Source organism: Lactuca serriola, chromosome 2, assembly GCF_051521515.1.
Source record: "Lactuca serriola cultivar US96UC23 chromosome 2, Lser_US96UC23_V15, whole genome shotgun sequence".
In the NCBI taxonomy this organism is placed as follows: domain Eukaryota; kingdom Viridiplantae; phylum Streptophyta; class Magnoliopsida; order Asterales; family Asteraceae; genus Lactuca; species Lactuca serriola.
The window spans coordinates 190,685,370-190,705,060 of NC_136409.1; the positions used below are offsets into that span (position 1 = coordinate 190,685,370).

A 19,691-nucleotide genomic window follows, 5' to 3' on the forward strand; every position below is an offset into this window, starting at 1 on the left:
TATTATGCACTATTTTCAGAAGCAACAACAAATAATCTAACTGAAAAAAATATTAAACTTGAAATGTAATAATATATCATCTTTGAAATTAATTACATAAAACATAACATCATCATGCGGAATTGATCATTATAATATCCAAATGGAATTAGCACTATCAAATATAATAATAGTTCAAAATTTTTATTCAGATTTGATAGTTGTCAATTTCTATTTTTTTTGTTGGTCTTGATGTGCTAGCTGTCGGTGTTTCTGTCTCTTTTGCTTTCCCATTGTCTGGTTGATTTCGCTTTTGTGTTTGTTTAGGAGAACTTGGTTTTGTTGTTGACAAAGTTTCATCTTCATTTGATAGCTGGATATGTCTTTTGTTTTCTTTTTGATGTTTTGGGAGTCTAGTTGCCTTGACAACGACGAATCTTGTGATAGGGTTTTCTTGGTTCAATGTCTAATATGATCGTACATATGCTAGAAGTGGTAATGATCCAAATCATTTTGTAGTTATATCTTGTACATTTTGTTCATGTTCTGTAAAATGTTAATATTGAATAAAGGATCGTTAAATTACATTTGTAATATTTAAAATAATAGGCTTACATTTTCTTCTGCATCTTGGATTTCATTGGGGTTTAATTAAATGAACTTTTCAATTTATGGCGTTGAAATGCTTACACCAATTGTTCCAGTTCCATCATCGATTTCAACTATTGCCCTTGACCTTCACATACAAACATCAAAAGCAACAACACCTTACTCCGGGAAGAACATCAACATATAAAATTACTTGTTGTAAGAGATGCTTTCCTTTTATGTTGTTATTTTGTTTTTTGCCTAGATTTGTTGAATTCTTATGGTCTATGACCAATAGCTTATAACGTAAAGCTTAGGGATTATAAATTGTGATTTATGACTTAAAGATTACAAGCTTAAAGTTTAGGCCGTCCGGTATGGAGGCTTTTCCATGCGTATGTATTCTATGTGGAAGGGTTTTCCACACTAGTGAACACCATCCCAAAGCTTAGTGGGTGTGTTGTGGAGTGGTGGCTATCAAGGATGTCTACGCAACCTTTGTATTTATCTCTCTCTTTCCCTTCTTTACTAGTTCTTCACTAGTGAACACCAGCCCAAATGTATAGTAGGTGGGTGTTTGGGATAACTTTTCAAAAAAGCTTATTAGCTTATTAACTTTTCAAAAAACTAATAAGCTAAAAAAGTGTTTGTGTATTTAAAAAACGTTTTTTAAAATAACTTTTTGGATAGAAAAAAGTAAAGCTTTCGAAAAGTTGGAAAATCCTAGTTTTTTTTTTAGCTTTTTAGCCATTTTACTCATGAAAAAACTGCTTTTCTTATCCAAACACTTTTTAAAATCATTTTTTCCTAAAAGCTATCAGCTAATAAGCACTTTTCTTAAAAATCACTTTTAAAATAAAAAAGCTAACCCAAACATACCTTATGTGGGTTGTGAAAGAACATAATGATGATATAGAATTGTTTTCATGCGTATTGATACCGGATGACCTTATGGTTTAAAAGCTTAGGGCTTTACGTGTAGGATTTAAGGCTTAGACCGGAGGGTGTGGGAGGGAAGCTTTCCTCACTTTTTGTGGGTCATACCTTTCTTTCCTTCACCTAAAAGCAATGAATGGGTGGGAAGCCCTTCCCTCACTTTTTTTTTTTAATATATTTCATACATATATTATACTCATTTTGTAGGGAATTAAAAACCATGAGTTTTGATATATTTTTTATATTTTTTTAGTAGATATATAATTTTATAAATATTAAAGAAGATAAAAAAAACTCTGACCAATAGCATGAAGGGAGAGAGTGCGGCACCCCCTCCCCCCATCTCTTTCCCTCACCTTTCCCTCACCCACGGAGTGGTGTGCAGGAGTGAGGGAAGCTTCCCTCACCTCTTTCCTGCACCCACTCCGTCCAACCTTATAACTTAGTTTTTAAAGAATTATATAGTAGTTTAAGTGGGATTAACATGTCTAATTTTTTGTTGACAAATACATAAATTTATCTACACAATAAAAGACCGCTACTACCATAGTCAGCATCATGTATTTATTTATTTATTTATTTTTTGAAAAACCTAGATCGAGACACTCTCCAACTATAATAAATGAAGATCTATTTTGTCACATGTCAATTTCTCGTGAATTTTAACACGTGTTATTTTGTGATATTTTTGAAATAAATAATATCCACATGTCAATTCTTAGGTTTTTCAAATTTTAAAATTAAAAAGCCACATAATATTTATATATTTATATATATAAAGTATTAAATGTTATAAATATGATCTTAAATTGCAATTAATACATTTCTTTATTTTTTATTTCAAAATTTTATTTTAAAAATATTTATTTTTTACACTTTAATATTTAATATCTTTTTTAATCCACCCATATAATACATTAGTTTTTCATCTAATAAATTTAATAAAAAGTGATGCTTTCACAAATGAGCATAATAAAGAGGACAAGACAGTAACAACATAGGAAAGAAGCTTTTTTATGTTATCCGCCAATTTGGAAGAAGGAGCAAACCAACAGTGACACTTCTCGTGATTTTCTTCCATTTAATTTCAATCCTACTGCTCCCTTCCCTCTCTCGTGCCCTAACTTCCTCCTCTTCATCCATCAACCCTACTTCTACTTCTTCTTTTTCTTCAGCCCCAATTCGCTGTTTCAGGCAACCAGTCTTTCATTCCTCCTCCTTGTTACGTGTATACGTTGCAGATTTACCGGTATGTTGTTCGTTTCTCACGATTTTACAATTCATACTGATCCCATGGAATCTATGAGTTTTGATTATTATTTTATATATTAGTTCTTAGATTACACGCCGCATGAAGCTAAAATTACTAGTACGATTTGTCGTTATATTAATCGGAATTACAATAATATGCTCCTGGAATTTTGTAAGAATAGTTCTATATTCGGATTATTATAAGGGAAATAATATATTTATTGTTCCTGATGTTATACGGTAGTTGACAGTATTATATAATATCAAGAAGGATTTTCATCGTTTTTTTTTGTTCAAAATTTTGGTTGGAGGTAGCGATGGGGAGAGTTTGGTACTTTCGTTACAAGTTAAGTTGTTCTGTAAAGTCACCATGAATTGCGCTGGAATCTGCTTTGTTATATACAGAATTCAAACCCTAGTCCCTTAATGATACAAAATGTGTAGTTTTAATTTCAAGTTCATTCTTTTAGGTCTATTCTTCTTTCTTCACACATCAAGTATCTATTTGAGATAAACATCTGAAGTCTGAAAGTTGTGACAGAATCTGAAGCTTTCAAACTGCAAGGGGACAAGGTGTCCGAAGTTACTACAAGACATCTTCATTACAGTATGATCAGAAAAGACCACAAGGATGAGTAATACGCCTCTCTTAATCCCTATATATTTTCAAAATGCTTTGCTAGAAATGGGTTAAGGTACATTTCTACAACACATCTATCAACATGGGAACTTTTCATGCCACACATGAAATCATTGAATTGGAAGAAAATTCAGATTTTAAATCCAGTAAGCATGGGGAGAAGTTCAATATAGAAGATGAAATCAACCGTCTTTTTGAAACAATTAGGGTTTCTGCCAAGACAACAGGTTTAGCACAAGTTCTTAAAGACAAACAGAAGAAATCCATGAAAAGACCAATGCAAGTTGGCCCTTATCAAGCATCAAGAATTGGGATTTCAGAACCTGCTAGTTTAAAACAGGCACTGAGAGGATTAAGCATCTCTCAAGCATCAGAAATGGCAGCCATGAAGAGGTTATCAAAACCAGTAACAGTAACATCTTCAGAGAGCTTTGAAGGCGGACTGGTCAAACAGTCACAGATAGCAGTGGAAGAATCCTTTGTTCCAGAACCTTCTGGAAAGATACCCAAATCTTTACAAAACAGAAACCTTAAACTGAAACTTTCTTCTTTATCCACTCGATCTAGAAAGAAACTCCCTGTGGTAGATGAAATCAAACCAGATTCAATCAAAGAAGTCAAAAGAAGACCTGATTTATTGGTCAATAAACTCGATGACAAATCAAGGTCAAAAGAAAAGGGGGAATTCTCTCAAAGCTCAAAAAGCAGCAGCCTTGGTGAATGCAGCAGTAGTACAAGCTTCAGTTGTGACAGCAACATAAGTAATTTTAGCAGAAATTCATGTCGGCCTCACATGTCAAAAGATTCAAGATGGGAAGCTGTTTTATGTGCTCAAAAACACCATGGAAGCTTGAATCTCAAAAACTTCAAGTTAATCAAGAAAATTGGAGGTGGGGATCTTGGAACTGTTTACCTCACGGAGCTTATCGGGTCACATTGCTTTTTTGCAATGAAAATTGTGGACAATGAGTTGTTGACACTTAGAAAAAAACCTTCAAGGGCACAAACGGAAAGAGAAATATTACAATTACTTGATCACCCATTTCTCCCTACTTTATTTTCCCAATTTACAACCGATAAATATTCATGTTTAGTCACTGAATATTGTCCCGGAGGCGATTTGCATGTCCTTCGTCAAAAACAGCCCAACAAATGCTTCTCTGAACATGCAGCCAGGTAACAGTTTAAGTTACAAATTACTGCATGTTACGTTTTTGATCCCTGATAATAGTTGATTTTATCACTTTTGTTCCCAAAAAAGTTTTATCTTGCAATATTGGTCTTTGTTTGAGGTTTTTGTAACGTTTTTGGTCTATGTTCCAAGTAAAATGACTATATTTGGGACCAAAATTGCAAAAATCAGCTATACTCAAGGACCAAAAACAGTCATTTTACTTTTACATGAATCAACAGTGTTACAAAGAACCTCAAATAAGGACTAAAATTGCAAGAAAAAAACTCATTGGTTCCAAAATTGCAAAAAGCAGCTAAACTCAGGGACCAAAAGTAGTCATTTTGTTTGGAACATGAACCAAAAGTGTTACAAGAACCTCAAATAAGGACCAAAATTGCAAGAGAATTTTATTTGGGACCAAAAAATAGCCATTTTACTTGGAACAGGAGCCAAAACATTGTAAAATCCTTAAATAAGGATCAAAAGTGCAAAAATAAGCTATACTTAGGGACCAAAAATGTAATTTACTAAAAATATATTATTTTGTTTTGGTCTAGGTTTTATGTTGCTGAAATCCTCCTTGCTCTAGAGTACCTACACATGCTTGGAATTATATACCGCGACTTAAAACCTGAAAACATTTTAGTACGCGAAGATGGTCACATCATGTTGACCGATTTTGACTTATCTCTAAAATGTGATCCTAATCCAACGGTTGTTATAAATCCATCACATTCCATCAATCCTCCCAAAGACAAAGATTCCTCAAGTTGCATAGGCCACCCGTTTTGTCTTCAACCCTCATGGCAAGTCCCATGTTTCACTCCAAACCTAAAACCCGATCCAACGGTTACAACCGCCACCCCACAGCTAATAGTGGAGCCTCATGGCGCACGATCAAACTCCTTCGTTGGGACCCACGAGTACTTGGCGCCCGAGATTATAAAAGGCGAAGGACATGGGAGCCCAGTGGATTGGTGGACTTTTGGGGTTTTATTGTATGAGCTTTTATATGGTAGGACACCTTTTAAGGGGATAGGAGATGATGAGACTTTAGCAAATGTCGTTTCGGAAGATGTTAAGTTTCCTGATTGGCCGATTGTGAGTTTTGAGGTTAAAGATTTGGTTAAAAGTTTGTTGAGAAAGGAGGCGGGGGGTCGGTTGGGGTCGGTTAAAGGGGCGGTTGAGATTAAGGAACATCGGTTTTTTGAGGGTTTGAATTGGGCTTTGATCCGGTGTGGCACGCCACCCGAGATGCCGAAAGTATGTGATGTTAGAGGTGTGAGTGTAAAGAGTTTAGAGAAAGAGTTTATGGGTAGATTTGATGAGATGTTTTAGGGAAAATATGTTTTGGTTTTGGTTGTAACATATGAATAAATATAGGTGTAGATTCTGATTAGGATATGTATAGTGTACATGATGTAATACAAGAAAGATATATTTGTGTATCATTTGAAGAAAAAATTTCTTTGGTCTTTGTTAATAACGGACTTGTCGTACAAATGTTTTGGGATGAGGAAAAGAATAAACAATAAAGGGTAGAGATCATGATGTCGAATCTTTAAATAAAAGAATGGAATTTTGATTTTATGATTTCAAACGTGTGACCAATATAATTATAAGAAAAACAATGAAGGGCTAGAGGTCATCTTAACCGGGAAGTATGGGAAAGAAGGGGCGCTGTTGACTGAAAATGGTCAAAGGTATATAATTCCTAACAAGACCTAGGTGTCTTTATTGGCATAGATGGCCCAAGTTTCTTTATTTATTTTTTAAAAAGCAGGGAAATCTATTAATAATAGAAAAAAAAAAAAAAAAAAAAAACTAATAAGAAGCTATGAGATACAACAACGAAATACAAGAAGAAAATCACAACATTACGAACGATCTATGCATTCGAGGATTGGATTGCAGCATTGTTCCATCCACTTAAGGCAAGAGGGAGTGAGTGGCCTTTGTCAACCCTCTAACAAGTGTGGCATACACCACCCCGCTTGCTAAATATGTTGAGAAAATTGGTCTTCCATGGCGATGGTCTTCCTAGTTTCTCTCCTACCTAGTGCACCAAGTGTCATGTCGCACCATCCCTTCAGCCTAAGGGAACCGCTCATTTCCATGATTGAACCCACAAATGTTAATTTATGGTGGTTACACATGACACAAAGAAACACTGTCAAGACCACCTCATGTAGTTTGCTTTGTTTGGAGAAAATTAGAAGAAAGCTTTTATGGGGCGGCCTTCGCGAGAAGAATAAAATTTGTTGGGTGGCCTGGGATGTGGTTCTTGGCCCTAAGAATTTGGGAGGGCTTAGCATCGGCTCTTTGTTTGCTATGAATCGTGCTCTCTTGGTTAAATGGTTATGGCGCTATAAAACTCAACCCTACGACTTATGGAGACGGGTGGTACACGGTATTCACAATTAAGGCAGGAAGCCATTTGAAAAATAGGGTAAAAAATCGCTGCCAGGGGATTGGATGAATGTGGTGAATGCCGGGATGGAATTGGAAGGGCTTGGAATTACGTTTTCATCTTTATTCGACATACGCATTGGTGATGGTTCTGATACCTTATTTTGATATGATGATTGGACCGGTCTAGGCTCTTTGGCTTCGATTTGTCCTCGCCTTATAAATCTTGATAAAAAGAAATCAGCTTTTGTTTCTGAGCGGCTCTGTGGCAATCAACCAAATTGGAAATGGAAAAGGGTGACCATGGATCAAATGGAGGCGGCAGAGTTTATCAAGTTGGAAGACATTATGATGGGGGCTCATACTTCAAGTGGTGCAGATACTTGGAGATCCAAGCTGTTGAGTGATGGTTCATTCTATGTTCGCGACCTAAGGCACCTGATCAATTGAAAGGTCACCCGTCCGGTTCAAAATCCAACTGTGTGGATCTCCTTGGTTCCGACAAACGTAATTTGCTTTGTTTGGAGAGCTTGTTTAGATCGAATCCCTACTTCGACGACTTTGACTATGAGAAAAGTAAATATTGCGATCTCGTCTTGTCATTCTTGTAACGATGGGATGGATGAATCTAACCACATACTTGTCAATTGTCTGATCGCCAGAGGTGCGTTGGGTTGAATCCTAAATTGGTGTCAAATTTCTGATCAACAATTCAATTCGGTGGTTGAGTTGGTGGGTTTTGCTGCACAATGGGGGTGGTGTCCTAAGAAAAGAAAGATTTTCATTGCTATCATTTACGGATTTCTTTGGTGCGGTTGGAAAGCTAGGAATGCTAAAGTCTTCGATAAGGTTAGGATGTCTTCGCTAAATTTGGCGGATAGTATAATCACCTTGGTGTTCAATTGGGTAAAATATAGAGGCAAGTTTTGTGCTTGTAATTGGTATGTTTGGAGTTGTAATCCTTTTGACATTTTGTAATTTGTTTTTCTACCCTGTCTTGTTTCTTTAAAGGCTGGTGCTAATATATTTCCGCCATTTCAAAAAAAAAAAAGACCACCTCATGTATTGCTGCTAGACTCTCATGTCAGTGAATTGAAGTTATATAATGTAACATTCGCGATTTGTGACTAAATTTTTTGACATTTTGGTATCTCAATAAATATAAATTAAAGAGCCGTTAAATTAGTGAAACAAGTGTTCATACTACTTATGAAAAAGACAAATAAGATATTTAATATTATTGTTTTTTAAACAGCCACAAAAAATAAAATTAAAAATTAGCAAGGACCTAGAAAACAATTACAAGTTCACCCATCCCATGTGATATCTATTATTTCTATTAGAATACCACAAGAAAGAAATTCTTTTATCGAATCAACAATGTCATTTTTTTCTAATCTTTCATGTTCCAAACACCACATCATTTAGAAATCTCCACATATACCAAATAGTGGTACATGCTATCGCATCAGCTACCCCTTTTTTTTTCTTCACATTCGTGACGCGCATTATCAATGAAAATGAACATCTCAAAAATCGTATCGAAATTAGAAGGAACAACATTAATCCATGAGAAAATAGCGTTCCAAGTTCTAGCCGCCACTTCACACCTAAGAAAAAGATGGCCAATTTGTTCCGCTTCAAGTTGACAAATTGGACACAAAATCGATGGAATATAAGTTTTTGTTAACTATATTAATCCGAGTAGGAAGTCTATCCAAGAACACACGTCAAATCAAAATATTTACCTTTCTAGATACAAAAGTATTCCATCTGGTTTCGAGACCCAATGTAGGCAGAACCGTATCCTCAAAATCCATCCCTTAGTTTCTTCAACTGTGAAAGAGCCATATGTACCAATATCCCATAACCATATGTCAACATGATCAGTCAGACTAACATCTTGAATACAATCCAACATATCGGAGAATTGGGAGAATTGAACCAATTCTTCACCCCTTTGAATGACATGTTGCCAAGACTAGGACCAAACACCGTTAGACCTTATATCCACCACATAACACTCCTTATCCAACTCAAGCTCAAATAATCTAGGAAATATATTTTCCAAAATATCTCCATGCCGTTTATCCTTCCAAAACTTTGTATCAATCCCATTACCAATTTTTCTTTTGATTAAAGAATCCACCACAACCCCTCGTTTTTGGAATCTAGAGATAGAAGTCAAAATACGGGCCCATGGTCCAGCTCCAAGATTATAAGATCTATCAAACCCACCATTCAAACCATACAAATCCTTAATCACTTTCAACCAAATTAGATTGCCATTATTCAAGAATCACCATCGCCCTTTCTGGAGAAGAACTAAGTTAAGAGCACCATAGGCTTCCAATATCAAGACCACCATTTTTTATCAACAATAACCACATCCCATTTCACCCAAGGCATTTTACGATTATCCACATCCCCTCCCAAGAAAAATTGTGTGCGAAAAGCTTCTAAGTCCTTAACAACTCCAACGGGCATAAGAAAAAGTGACATGAAGTAATTATCCAGAGATCCTAGAATTGATTTGAGTAGTATGGAACGACCACCAATAGAGAGAGTCTTCACTTTCCATTTACAAAGTTTTTTCTGAAATAGGTCAATAATGATATGGAGTCCCAAGTAATTAAAAAGGAATTTCCCTGTCCTACAACCAACCACCGAAGCAAAGTCCTCCACCTCTCCACCCGAAACACAAACACCAAATAAATTGGATTTATGCAAATTAATTTTTAGACTCGAAGCCATATAAAAACATTGGAGGACTCGAACAATGTTTACAATATTAGATCATTTCCACTCATCAAGGAAAATCACGTCATCCGCATAGAAGAAACGAGAAGTTCTCATATTACCCTTACCAACCTGAACTCCATAAAAAAGATTAGCCGCTTGCATCCTCTATAGCGACATGTATCCCTTCCATAACCAGAATAAAAAGGAACGAAGACTAAGGATCTCCTTGTCTCAATCACTTATGTAATTGAAACTCCTCCGTAGGACTTCCATTAAGCAAGATAGACGACCTAGCAAAAATAAGACAATCACGTATCCAACACCACCATTTAGAACCAAAATTCAAAAATTGCATGATTCGATCCATATAAGTCCAAGAACCGTATCATAAGCTTTTTCAAAATCAATCTTCAACAACATCATCTTTTTGTGTTTTTTTATACCACTCCACCAATTCATTAACCATCAAAGGACCATCCAGAATCTGGCAATCTTTAATAAAAGTTGATTGCTCGCAGCTCACCACCATATCTAAGACATTTTCCAAACGCGACGAAAGAATTTTGGATATAATCTTGTATGTATTCCAGTAAGGTTGATGGGAAGTCAGACACAAGAACCGGGCTATCAATCTTTGGAATCAATGTAATAAAAGAAGAGTTACAACCCGAAGGGATCCTCGAATTTGAGAAAAAATCAATCACAAAAGCTAAAATTTCATCTTTGACCATCTCCTAATAACTCTTTAAAAACGAAAAAGCGAACCCATCGGGACCTGGGGTTATTTTATTTTAAAAGTTTATTTTTCTTGAGATTTTCCTTTACCTAATTGGATAAAATCTTTAGATTTATATTATCTCCTAATTTAGATAAATTTTTTTAATTCTAATTACAAGTCATATTAGATTTATTATAAGTAGGCTAGTTGTCTTTAGGTTTAAACAATTAAATTTGATTAATTAAAAATAAACTGTTTGAAACCCTATTTTTGTTCTTTTTGTGTTTTTGCGGTTGCAATCTACCATTAAATCAGATTCCTTCTAAGAAGGGTAGACCTCATCGTACATAAAATCAACGAGGAGGTTGTTATGGTATCCAACTCTCTCATTACACTACACATTATAGATGCTCTTAACATCATTACTTAAAAAAAGATATTCACATCTTTACTTCAAAATTTGAACTTTAGTGTTTTAACCACATAAAGATCATTAACTTAAAGTGTTTTCAAAATCAAGAGAACACATATTTATCATGTACCAAACTAATGACGAGTAGTTTTTTATAAATAAAAAAAAAGCAAAAAAGCAAAAATATATGCACTTTTAAGGTTAATTCTATACATATCGTTGTACCCCAAATTATTTATTATACCTCTCACATATGAGCAATTGAGTCTATATATACCTTATATTTGAGATTCTATGTTAGTAAAAGGAGTACGTATAATAACACACACTTTTAATCGGTAGATTTGATTGCCACGGGTCTAAATTTCGATGTTTTTACTTTCAATTTTGTCTTTCATATTTTACACCGCTTTAATATTGAAGATTTTAATCAATCAGATGATTGGTTTGATATTTAATTTTATTTCATTAACTGACTATTAATTTTAATGTTCCAAAAATCGTCTTGAAAATTCCTAAAATCATGTTTGTGGATTTTGGACAATTCATGGTCACGTATTTTAATTTTGAGAAATTAAATATCATCCTATATTTTCTTCCTATATATCTTCCTATCCATATGAAATGATGCTATGTTTTATATTTTGATAAAATTAATTACATTTTTATACACTTGCCATCATTTCCATTAAGTAGGAAGATAATTAAGAAGAAAAGTAAGAGGATAATTAATTTCTCTTTAATTTTAATCTTCTAAAAATCTTCTTGAAAATTCCTAAAATCTCGTTTGTGGATTTTGGACAATTCACGGTCACGTATTTAGTAAAACTAACTATTTTAGTTGTATATAAATATTCAGCAAAAATAATTTAAAGCTTATAAAATATATATAATTATATAAAAAACATATCTAATTTTTTTTATTAAACACTACTTGAAACAACTTTTAAATTTAAAATCTTTTATTTTGAACTAAACTAAAAGTTTAACAAAATTTTTGATTTTTAATTTTTTTTTATTTTAAAACTAAAAACTTACAATGATTGCATCCCTGACATGCAAACTAAACTAAAAATTTCTATTGCTGAACAATTTTTTTTTGATATATATATATATATATATATATATATATATATATATATATATATATATATATATATATATATGTGTGTTTAATTTTAAAACTAAAAACTAAAAACTTACAAAGATTTCGTTCCAAACACACACCAAATTAGGGGTGAAATTGATAGGTACCAATTCATTTTTTCACTAAACTGTATACCGTACCAATTATAATTGGTACAAAAAATTTGCTACCATTAGTCCATTACCATACCAAATATAGTTGATACCAACTTGTTTGACTACCAATAAGTTCAGTTGGTACATGTTGGTTATGATATATACCAACATGTATGGGGATTTTGTGAATGACAATTTTCGTGTTCTTAAGCATTGTGAAACTTCAATAGGGGTTTTGTGAATAAGAGTTTTCTAATAGATGAGATTGAAAATTCAATCGAAAATGATTTTATTAATTTCTATCATGAATTTATAAGTTTAAGCAGTAGAGGTATATTGGACACACCAACATAAGTAAAATTGTAAACTTTACTAATTCAGTAAATGCTAATATTAAAGCTCGTAAATCATAAGCATCAAACATACTAAAATTATAAATATACAATATTATATACAATATATATATATATATATATATATATATATATATATATATATATATATATTGAATTGGTTGGTATGATACTACCATGGTATTGAAATCTTTGTACCACTACGATACTACCATACCATGACTTTGCGATTGGTATGGTACTACCAACCAAACATGTTGGTTACCAATATTGGTAACATGTTGGTTGGTTTTCCGTGGTATATATTTGTCAGCCCTATACTGAATGTTATGTCACACCCCCGAACCGGAGAAAACGGTGGAAACGTCCGAGGGCTTGTATGACTTCATCTTGTAATATCATCACAGTGAATATAATTGAAACAAAGCATGCATCATCATCACACGAGAAATAATACAACAATACAATGTTTACATCATTGTAATTGTTTACATGAGTTACATCCCAAAATATCAATGTTTATAATAGCAACAAAATGCAACAAACTTTCACATGACCTTGATGTCCACCTGCTTAACGGTTTCCTGAGAATACAAGTTATTTTGAAAACGGTCAACGTATATAATGTTGGTGAGTTCATAAGTGTATTTGTATGAAAAGTTTGTATCACTTTGTAAACACCAGAAAATTCGATATTTTTTGTAAAAGAAGTAAATTGTTTGAATGCTTTGTATTAAATCTTGTATTAAAACATGTGTGTTTTTAAAATGTATAAGAGAAGTATTCCAGAAAATCTCATGTTTTCTTTGTAAGTAAAAGGTGATGTATAGTATAAGTTTTTCCCAGAAAATCCGATAATTTCTGCTTGCAAAAGTGTTGTAGTATTAATACCCAAGACCGTAAGTTGGTGTTTGTATAATATTGTAATTGTAGAATTGTTTATGTATTCCGTAAATTTACAGTGGAGTTAATTTCTTTGTGAGTCGCTATAACCATACTTGATAATGTCTGATTCGTCCGTCATAACGTTTTTTTTTTCAGACGCCGACTTGTTTAAGGTAAGATTTGTCACCCTAGACTGGTCTAGTCTAACTGTAGCGAACAACTCAGGTGTGGGGCGTCAACTCCGTATAGATCTATACACAAACTTTCGCTCTCACTCCAGGAGACTCTTGTTATAACTACAGGCTACGGTTGTATACTAGATAGGTGACAAACGAAATGTCTCACAAAAGCCTTAACTGAATTTACACGAATATTGAATTGTACAGTATATATTGTTTCCATGTATGTCTTTAGTTTTCAAGGCCCAACGAGTATGTACGTGAATGTGTGAAGTCAACAACCATGTAGATGGACCACGAAGACCCAATAAAATGTAATGTATGTTCCAAACCCTACAAATAGGCATGCAAAAACCGGTTTTTTTATGAACCGGACCGGTTCAGAAAACCGGTTCGGTTCAAGTCCAAGTAGTCTAAACCGGTTCACACCCAAACCGGTTCGGTTCCAAACCAGTTCACCCCCAAAAATATCCGAACTTATGTAAACTGGTTCGGTTTATTAGAAACCGGTTCAGAAAAGCGGTTCAAAAAACCGGTTCAAAACCGGATCAAAAAACCGGTTCGACGCAAATAAGGTTTTCTAATTTTTTTTTTTGTTTTTGGGCTAATAAGTGGAAAATAGGAATGGGTTCGACGCAAATAAGGTTCAAAACCGGATCAAAATCGGATCAAAAAAACGGTTCAAAACCGGTTCAAAAAACCGGTTCTTATTAAACCGGTTTGAAACCGGATCACACGGGCAAAATGGCGAACTGGTTCGGTCTGGAGGTTCGGTTCTTCGAGGGTTCGGTTCATGCCTGAACCGGTTCGGAGGTAAACCGGTTTCCGGTTCACTGACCGGTTCGGTTTGTGAACCGGTTTTTTTGGTCACGTCTACCTTCAAACATGTATATGGGTTACAAAGGCCCAATAAAGATGTAATGTATATTCCAGGCCCAACAAGCATGTAAATGGACCACTAAGGCCCAATAAACATGTAATGTATAATCCATGCCCAATTAAAAGTGTAAATGACGTAATTAATCCGTTTGTTGTTACGTTGGTTGTTTAAGCTTAATTGTTTACCAAAATGACATAAAAGACCCACTTTTTGTAAAAAAATATTTTTGGTCCTTAAAACCGAAATTTACAATTAAGGCATATTTTTGGTAAAAATGACACTTTAGGTCCTTTTTCGACCAAAAGTTTACATTTTTGGGCTTGTTTTAAACGAAATAGCATTTCTAGCCCCTTTTTGTTAGAAATAACATTTTCGGCCTCAATTTTATGAAAAGTGACATTCTCGGCCCAATTGTGTATAAATTTATCTTTTTGGCTCAAGTTTAAATAAATTTACATTTAAGCCCTTTTAACCGAAAATATACATTTTTGGCTCAAATTTGTCTAAAATGATAATTTAAATCATAAAAGCCAAAAAATTACAAGTTTAACCCATAAAAACCATGAAGGCCCAATTTGAGGCCCATTTGTAAAAATTTAAACTTTTGACCCTTTTAAAAGCATGAATACCATAAAGACCCATTTTTATTTAAAAATGACTCTTTTAGTCCTCTTAAAAACCGTGAGTTGACAAAAGATCCTCACTTTTTGTTTATTTTGTCCATTTTTTGCCCTTTACACGATTTTTCTTAGTTTCAAACATCCTTAGCATGTTTTAATCCTTTCATCTTCATACTAAGTTGCATTGAGTGTTTTTGTTTACCAATATCACCATTTTTTAGTAGATCTATCGAAATCTATGGAGTTCCAACACATAAACACAACATTTAACATGGTAAAATACACATATACATGCTTAAACACACAGATCTACACAAAGCAACTTGTATTCTCCCCCAAAAAAAAGTAAAACCGAAAATAGGGGGTATGAACTCACCTTGGGGTTTGGATCGGTTTTGATGAAGAGATATGAGAGAGATTTCGGCCCTAGCAAGCTCCCTTGAGTAGATCTCAAACTTATGGGGTTTCTAAGGATCATGGATCATGAAATGAAGTGTTAGGAAAAGTAAGTTTAACATGAACATGAAGTTAAACCTCTTGAGTGGAAGTAGCTTACCAAGATGAGTGTATTTTGGATGAAGTGCTCTTGAACTCACACACTAGCACACATGAATTTTGAAGAGGGAAAAGTGAGAATTTATTGAGAGCTTAAAGAGAATTTTTGTGTATTGAAGTTTGGATGAAGTGTAGAGAATGGAGAAGGGCCGAGGGTAAGAAGAGAAGAAGAAAGAGAGTGGAATGGGTATTGCATGGAGGATTAGGGAACTAATCCTAGAAGTATGTGATGTAATTAGCTTGGAAATCCAATAAATAAAAGTGAGGTGTCATCCTCTAATTAATCCCATAACATTTTCTTTCTTTATATATATATATATATATATATATATATATATATATATATATATATATATATATATATATATATATATAAATGAAAATGAAGACGGGAGGGAAAGAAATTTGGATATTGGGCTAGTTTTGATAATACTCGAAATTATAAGGCCCATTATGAAAGTTTTCAGCCCTTTGGGCCCATATGACAGTTTACGGCCCAAAAATGATAAAGAAATGGGTTTATGGCCCAATAAAGTTCAAGAAAGTTGTTTACGGCCCAATAAGGCCCATTAAAATGGTGTGGGACATTTTAGGACCAATATAACCCAAAATGCTATACATGAATGTGGGTTCAACTAGAGCCCAAATAGGGTTCCTTGGCCCAAAATAACCAAATTAAGAGTTCACTGGCCCATTAAGCTCAATAAGAGGATCCAGATCCAAATCAAGTTTGAACCGAGACATTAGGGTTACAAACCCACAGTTGATTGTGTGAAATGTATTGAATTCGATTTTAGACTTCACAGGTAAGTTTTGATTCAAATGATTGTTTTTTGGAATGAACATTTGTACATAACATCAACTTAGATTACAAGTCACAGAAGAGTTTGATTAAACAAAAACAAAATTTTCTAGCCAAAAATGCTACTTGTAACATGTTATTACATTCTATCATACTTTGTAAACTTTTTCAGAAGGTAGTTGCCGTTTAACCTATTTGCACGGCATCTTTTAATGCATCAAATTTATATCGATGATACTTTAATTCAATTGAAATCCAAAATTATGTTTTGCTATCAATGGTTTTTTTATTTTATTTATTTATTTACTTTTAAATACATCGAACAAAATTTGAAAACAGCTTTGTAAATCATAACGTATTTTTCGCAACTTTGCATAATAAATCATATATTCAAAATCTGGTAAATAACCCAGCATTTCTCACTAATTTAGTAGACTTTAATCTACACAGGCACACTACTACTATGATAAGATATAGACTGCAATTCAAAATATGCAAATCCATTCACTCAATTTGCAATTTACATAAATACATTATTTTCCAAATATTATCAGAGCACCCAACAACACATTACAATACTCACATAACGACGAATTCTGGTTAACATTTAACTGATAACCAAAACCATATAAACTTAGAACAATAAAATATAAAGATAAAATCACATATTCAATCTTTCCTTCCGATTCCATGAGACATGTTATAGATACCACGTCCCTGTTAAAGTACCCAAATCATCTGTTAAGTATGGAGCAACTGTTGAAGTTGATTTCAAGGAGAAAAAGAAGGGTTAAGAACATACAATGAGGTAGAGGGAAGAACCCGCTAATGCAAGAGGAATAGCAACTGAGGTAATCTTGTCCATTGGACCTTTCAGGTATGTGTGTTTCTGGATGCTTTGATACATTTTTTGCTTCTCAATCAGCTTTTCTCGTGGCCTAAAAGGTGGCTCTTCTACCATTTCCTGTTCATTCAACATTAACTAATTGAGCTCTCTCGCTTTGATTTGAAGTTGTTAAATGTTAATTTAGAAGAAAGATTGATGGATATAGCAACGAAAATTAAGAAAATCGTCTGAATGGATTAAATAGCATGTTAAACTGCTGAAAGTGTTAAAAATTGCTGCTTTCAGGTGAAGAAGGGGAACGTATGTAAGAACCCTAAAACATTTCAGGTATATCGACGGAAATCTGTAGCAAAAATCGAAAAGAACAGACAATTTAAAAAATCGGCATATGAGTTGAGTGGTGTGATTAAACTAAATTCAAATAGGAGATTGAAAATCGTAGGTAACAAACATTAATGTAGGTAATCGGAAAGTACATGGCTATTAGAGTATCATGAAGCTATAGAAATTACATTGAAGTTAACTTAGAAGGAGACTTACGTGAGTATTGAAAGAGTACAGGTGTTCGCGCAGACGCAGAAATGGAGAATTGACAAGCGAGATAAAACAGGGGGAGACGAAGATTCGAGAATGGTAAAGAAACTGCAATCACAGTGGGCCGTTTGGGCTTCTGTGTTAGGTTTGTTGGGCTTAGATTTTGGTATCCTTTTGTATTATATATATATATATATATATATATATATATATATATATATATATATATATATATATTTTAAATAAATTCAAAAGCTTCATGCCTTCCTAACTTTCTACATATAAATAGATTTTGGGAATTATTTTATTGAAATAAATGTCTTATTATTTTATATAATTTATAGATAAATGCTACGCTAAATTTTATTCGTAAAAAAATATGAATTAATGGTAAAAATGACGATTTGACAAAAAAAAATTGGTTTAACGGTTTCATTGCAGACATAGACGCATTAAAGTCTCATTATTTACCATGATTTACGAATAAGTTTCAAACTAAATATTGTTTACGAAAAAACATGAATTACCGGTAAAAATGATGATTTGACAATTTTCTCGCTATAACACACATTTTACCAATTTTATTGCTGACCTAGGCGTCTAGTCATTAAATGAACTGATGAAATGAATATATGTTGAATTATATAATATTATGTCTAGCGTAAAACTTAATATCCCGTTACATTGTATTTTTATTGAAATATAAATGCATCAAACTAAGACTACAATAATTATATAAACTAGCAACAACTTTATCATTTTTTAAGTTTATAAGAAATTTCAAATTCTCTAACTATATTTAATGTAACCCAACATATCCATCTTATCGGCTTATTTCCCTCTCTTTTTTTCCCAATGTAACACTCATGTTCGATTATAGTTTAGTTTTTATTCTCTTAGGCTAAAGAGGGAGTTTTTGGAAAAACTTTGTGCCACAACGTGGAGCAAGGATGCCCACGGAGTGGCATTGAATAAGTGGCACGCATAATTTATTGAGCCACCACGGCGTGGCCAAAGAAAGTCATGACGTGACAATTGATCAGGCCCACGTCCATGACCCTTTTAGGGTTCTTTTCGTATTTAAGTCTCTCTAACTCGGTTCTAGGGTTCATTTCTCAACCTTTATCCCCCTTGACCTCAGAAAACCATAATCATTTTCCTCTTTGTGGTTTTGGCTTATTAGAAAATCATAGCAACAATGTAAGTAAAAATAAAAATAAATTAAAAGCTAGAGACCAAATATACAGATTATTCCAAACTACATAATAACATAAGTAGATTATTCCAAACTACATAACGTATTTTACATAATTTACTCTAAAAGAAAATAAAAAAAAAAGTGGCCATGTAGATACAATATCATCATTTTAATCAATATCTGTATAATAATAATAATGTATTTAAATATGCAAAGGACATATTATTACCCGGCAATAGTTTTTGAATTTATATTCTCAAAGTGACAATGACATCGACGGAATTCCACTATTAAAAAAGCTTACACCCCACATTGTCTTTTCTTTTTATTTAGAAGAAGATTTGACCATACTCCCTCTTCATGCAAAGTGCAAACCGTATTTTCTTCATATGATTAGAAAATATGTTAGGGTATTAAGTAGAATATAAAGATAAAGATTGTCATTTTGACATAAATAAATACAATAATAAGTTTATGAGCCTTAACACGTAAGGTTTTAACTACTTTAACATATTAGTATTAAATTAATCAAAAGGTTATTGGATTAGGATGTAACTTTGATATCGAAATTTTACAATCGTCGTATAAGTTATAATACAATCACTTTTAAAATTTTGAATACTCGAATTACAAAATGAGAATGACATATATATGTCCCCATATCTCCATTAACAAATAAAAAGATAAATAACCATGATGTGGTTTCTCCCTTTGTATTATAAAATACGTAATTAGTTGGACATTTTT

The 19,691-nt window shown here is 33.3% G+C and overlaps 2 protein-coding genes across 3 annotated transcripts; one reads left to right on the forward strand and one right to left on the reverse strand.

Annotated features, from left to right (window-relative positions):
• Positions 1-2,501: 2,501 nt before the first annotated feature.
• LOC145087864 (serine/threonine-protein kinase D6PK-like) lies at positions 2,502-6,054 on the forward strand. Of its 2 annotated transcripts, none has more exons than XM_079025959.1 (3): positions 2,502-2,752; positions 3,225-4,570; positions 5,126-6,054. In XM_079025959.1, exons 2-3 carry the CDS (start codon positions 3,477-3,479, stop codon positions 5,904-5,906), a joined length of 1,875 nt encoding a protein of 624 aa, XP_078882085.1. In that variant the 5' UTR covers positions 2,502-2,752; positions 3,225-3,476; the 3' UTR covers positions 5,907-6,054. The 2 variants fall into 2 exon arrangements, with proteins under 2 accessions (XP_078882085.1, XP_078882086.1); XM_079025960.1 differs by having other exon boundaries at positions 3,296-4,570.
• A 10,790-nt stretch (positions 6,055-16,844) lies between these two features.
• On the reverse strand, positions 16,845-17,880 carry LOC145090666 (uncharacterized). Its single transcript, XM_079028793.1, has 3 exons — positions 17,753-17,880; positions 17,168-17,329; positions 16,845-17,082 (listed from the first exon to the last, which is right to left on the reverse strand). The coding sequence occupies exons 2-3, from the start codon at positions 17,324-17,326 to the stop codon at positions 17,035-17,037; spliced, it is 207 nt and encodes a 68-aa protein (XP_078884919.1). The 5' UTR covers positions 17,327-17,329; positions 17,753-17,880; the 3' UTR covers positions 16,845-17,034.
• Between the last annotated feature and the right edge of the window lie 1,811 nt (positions 17,881-19,691).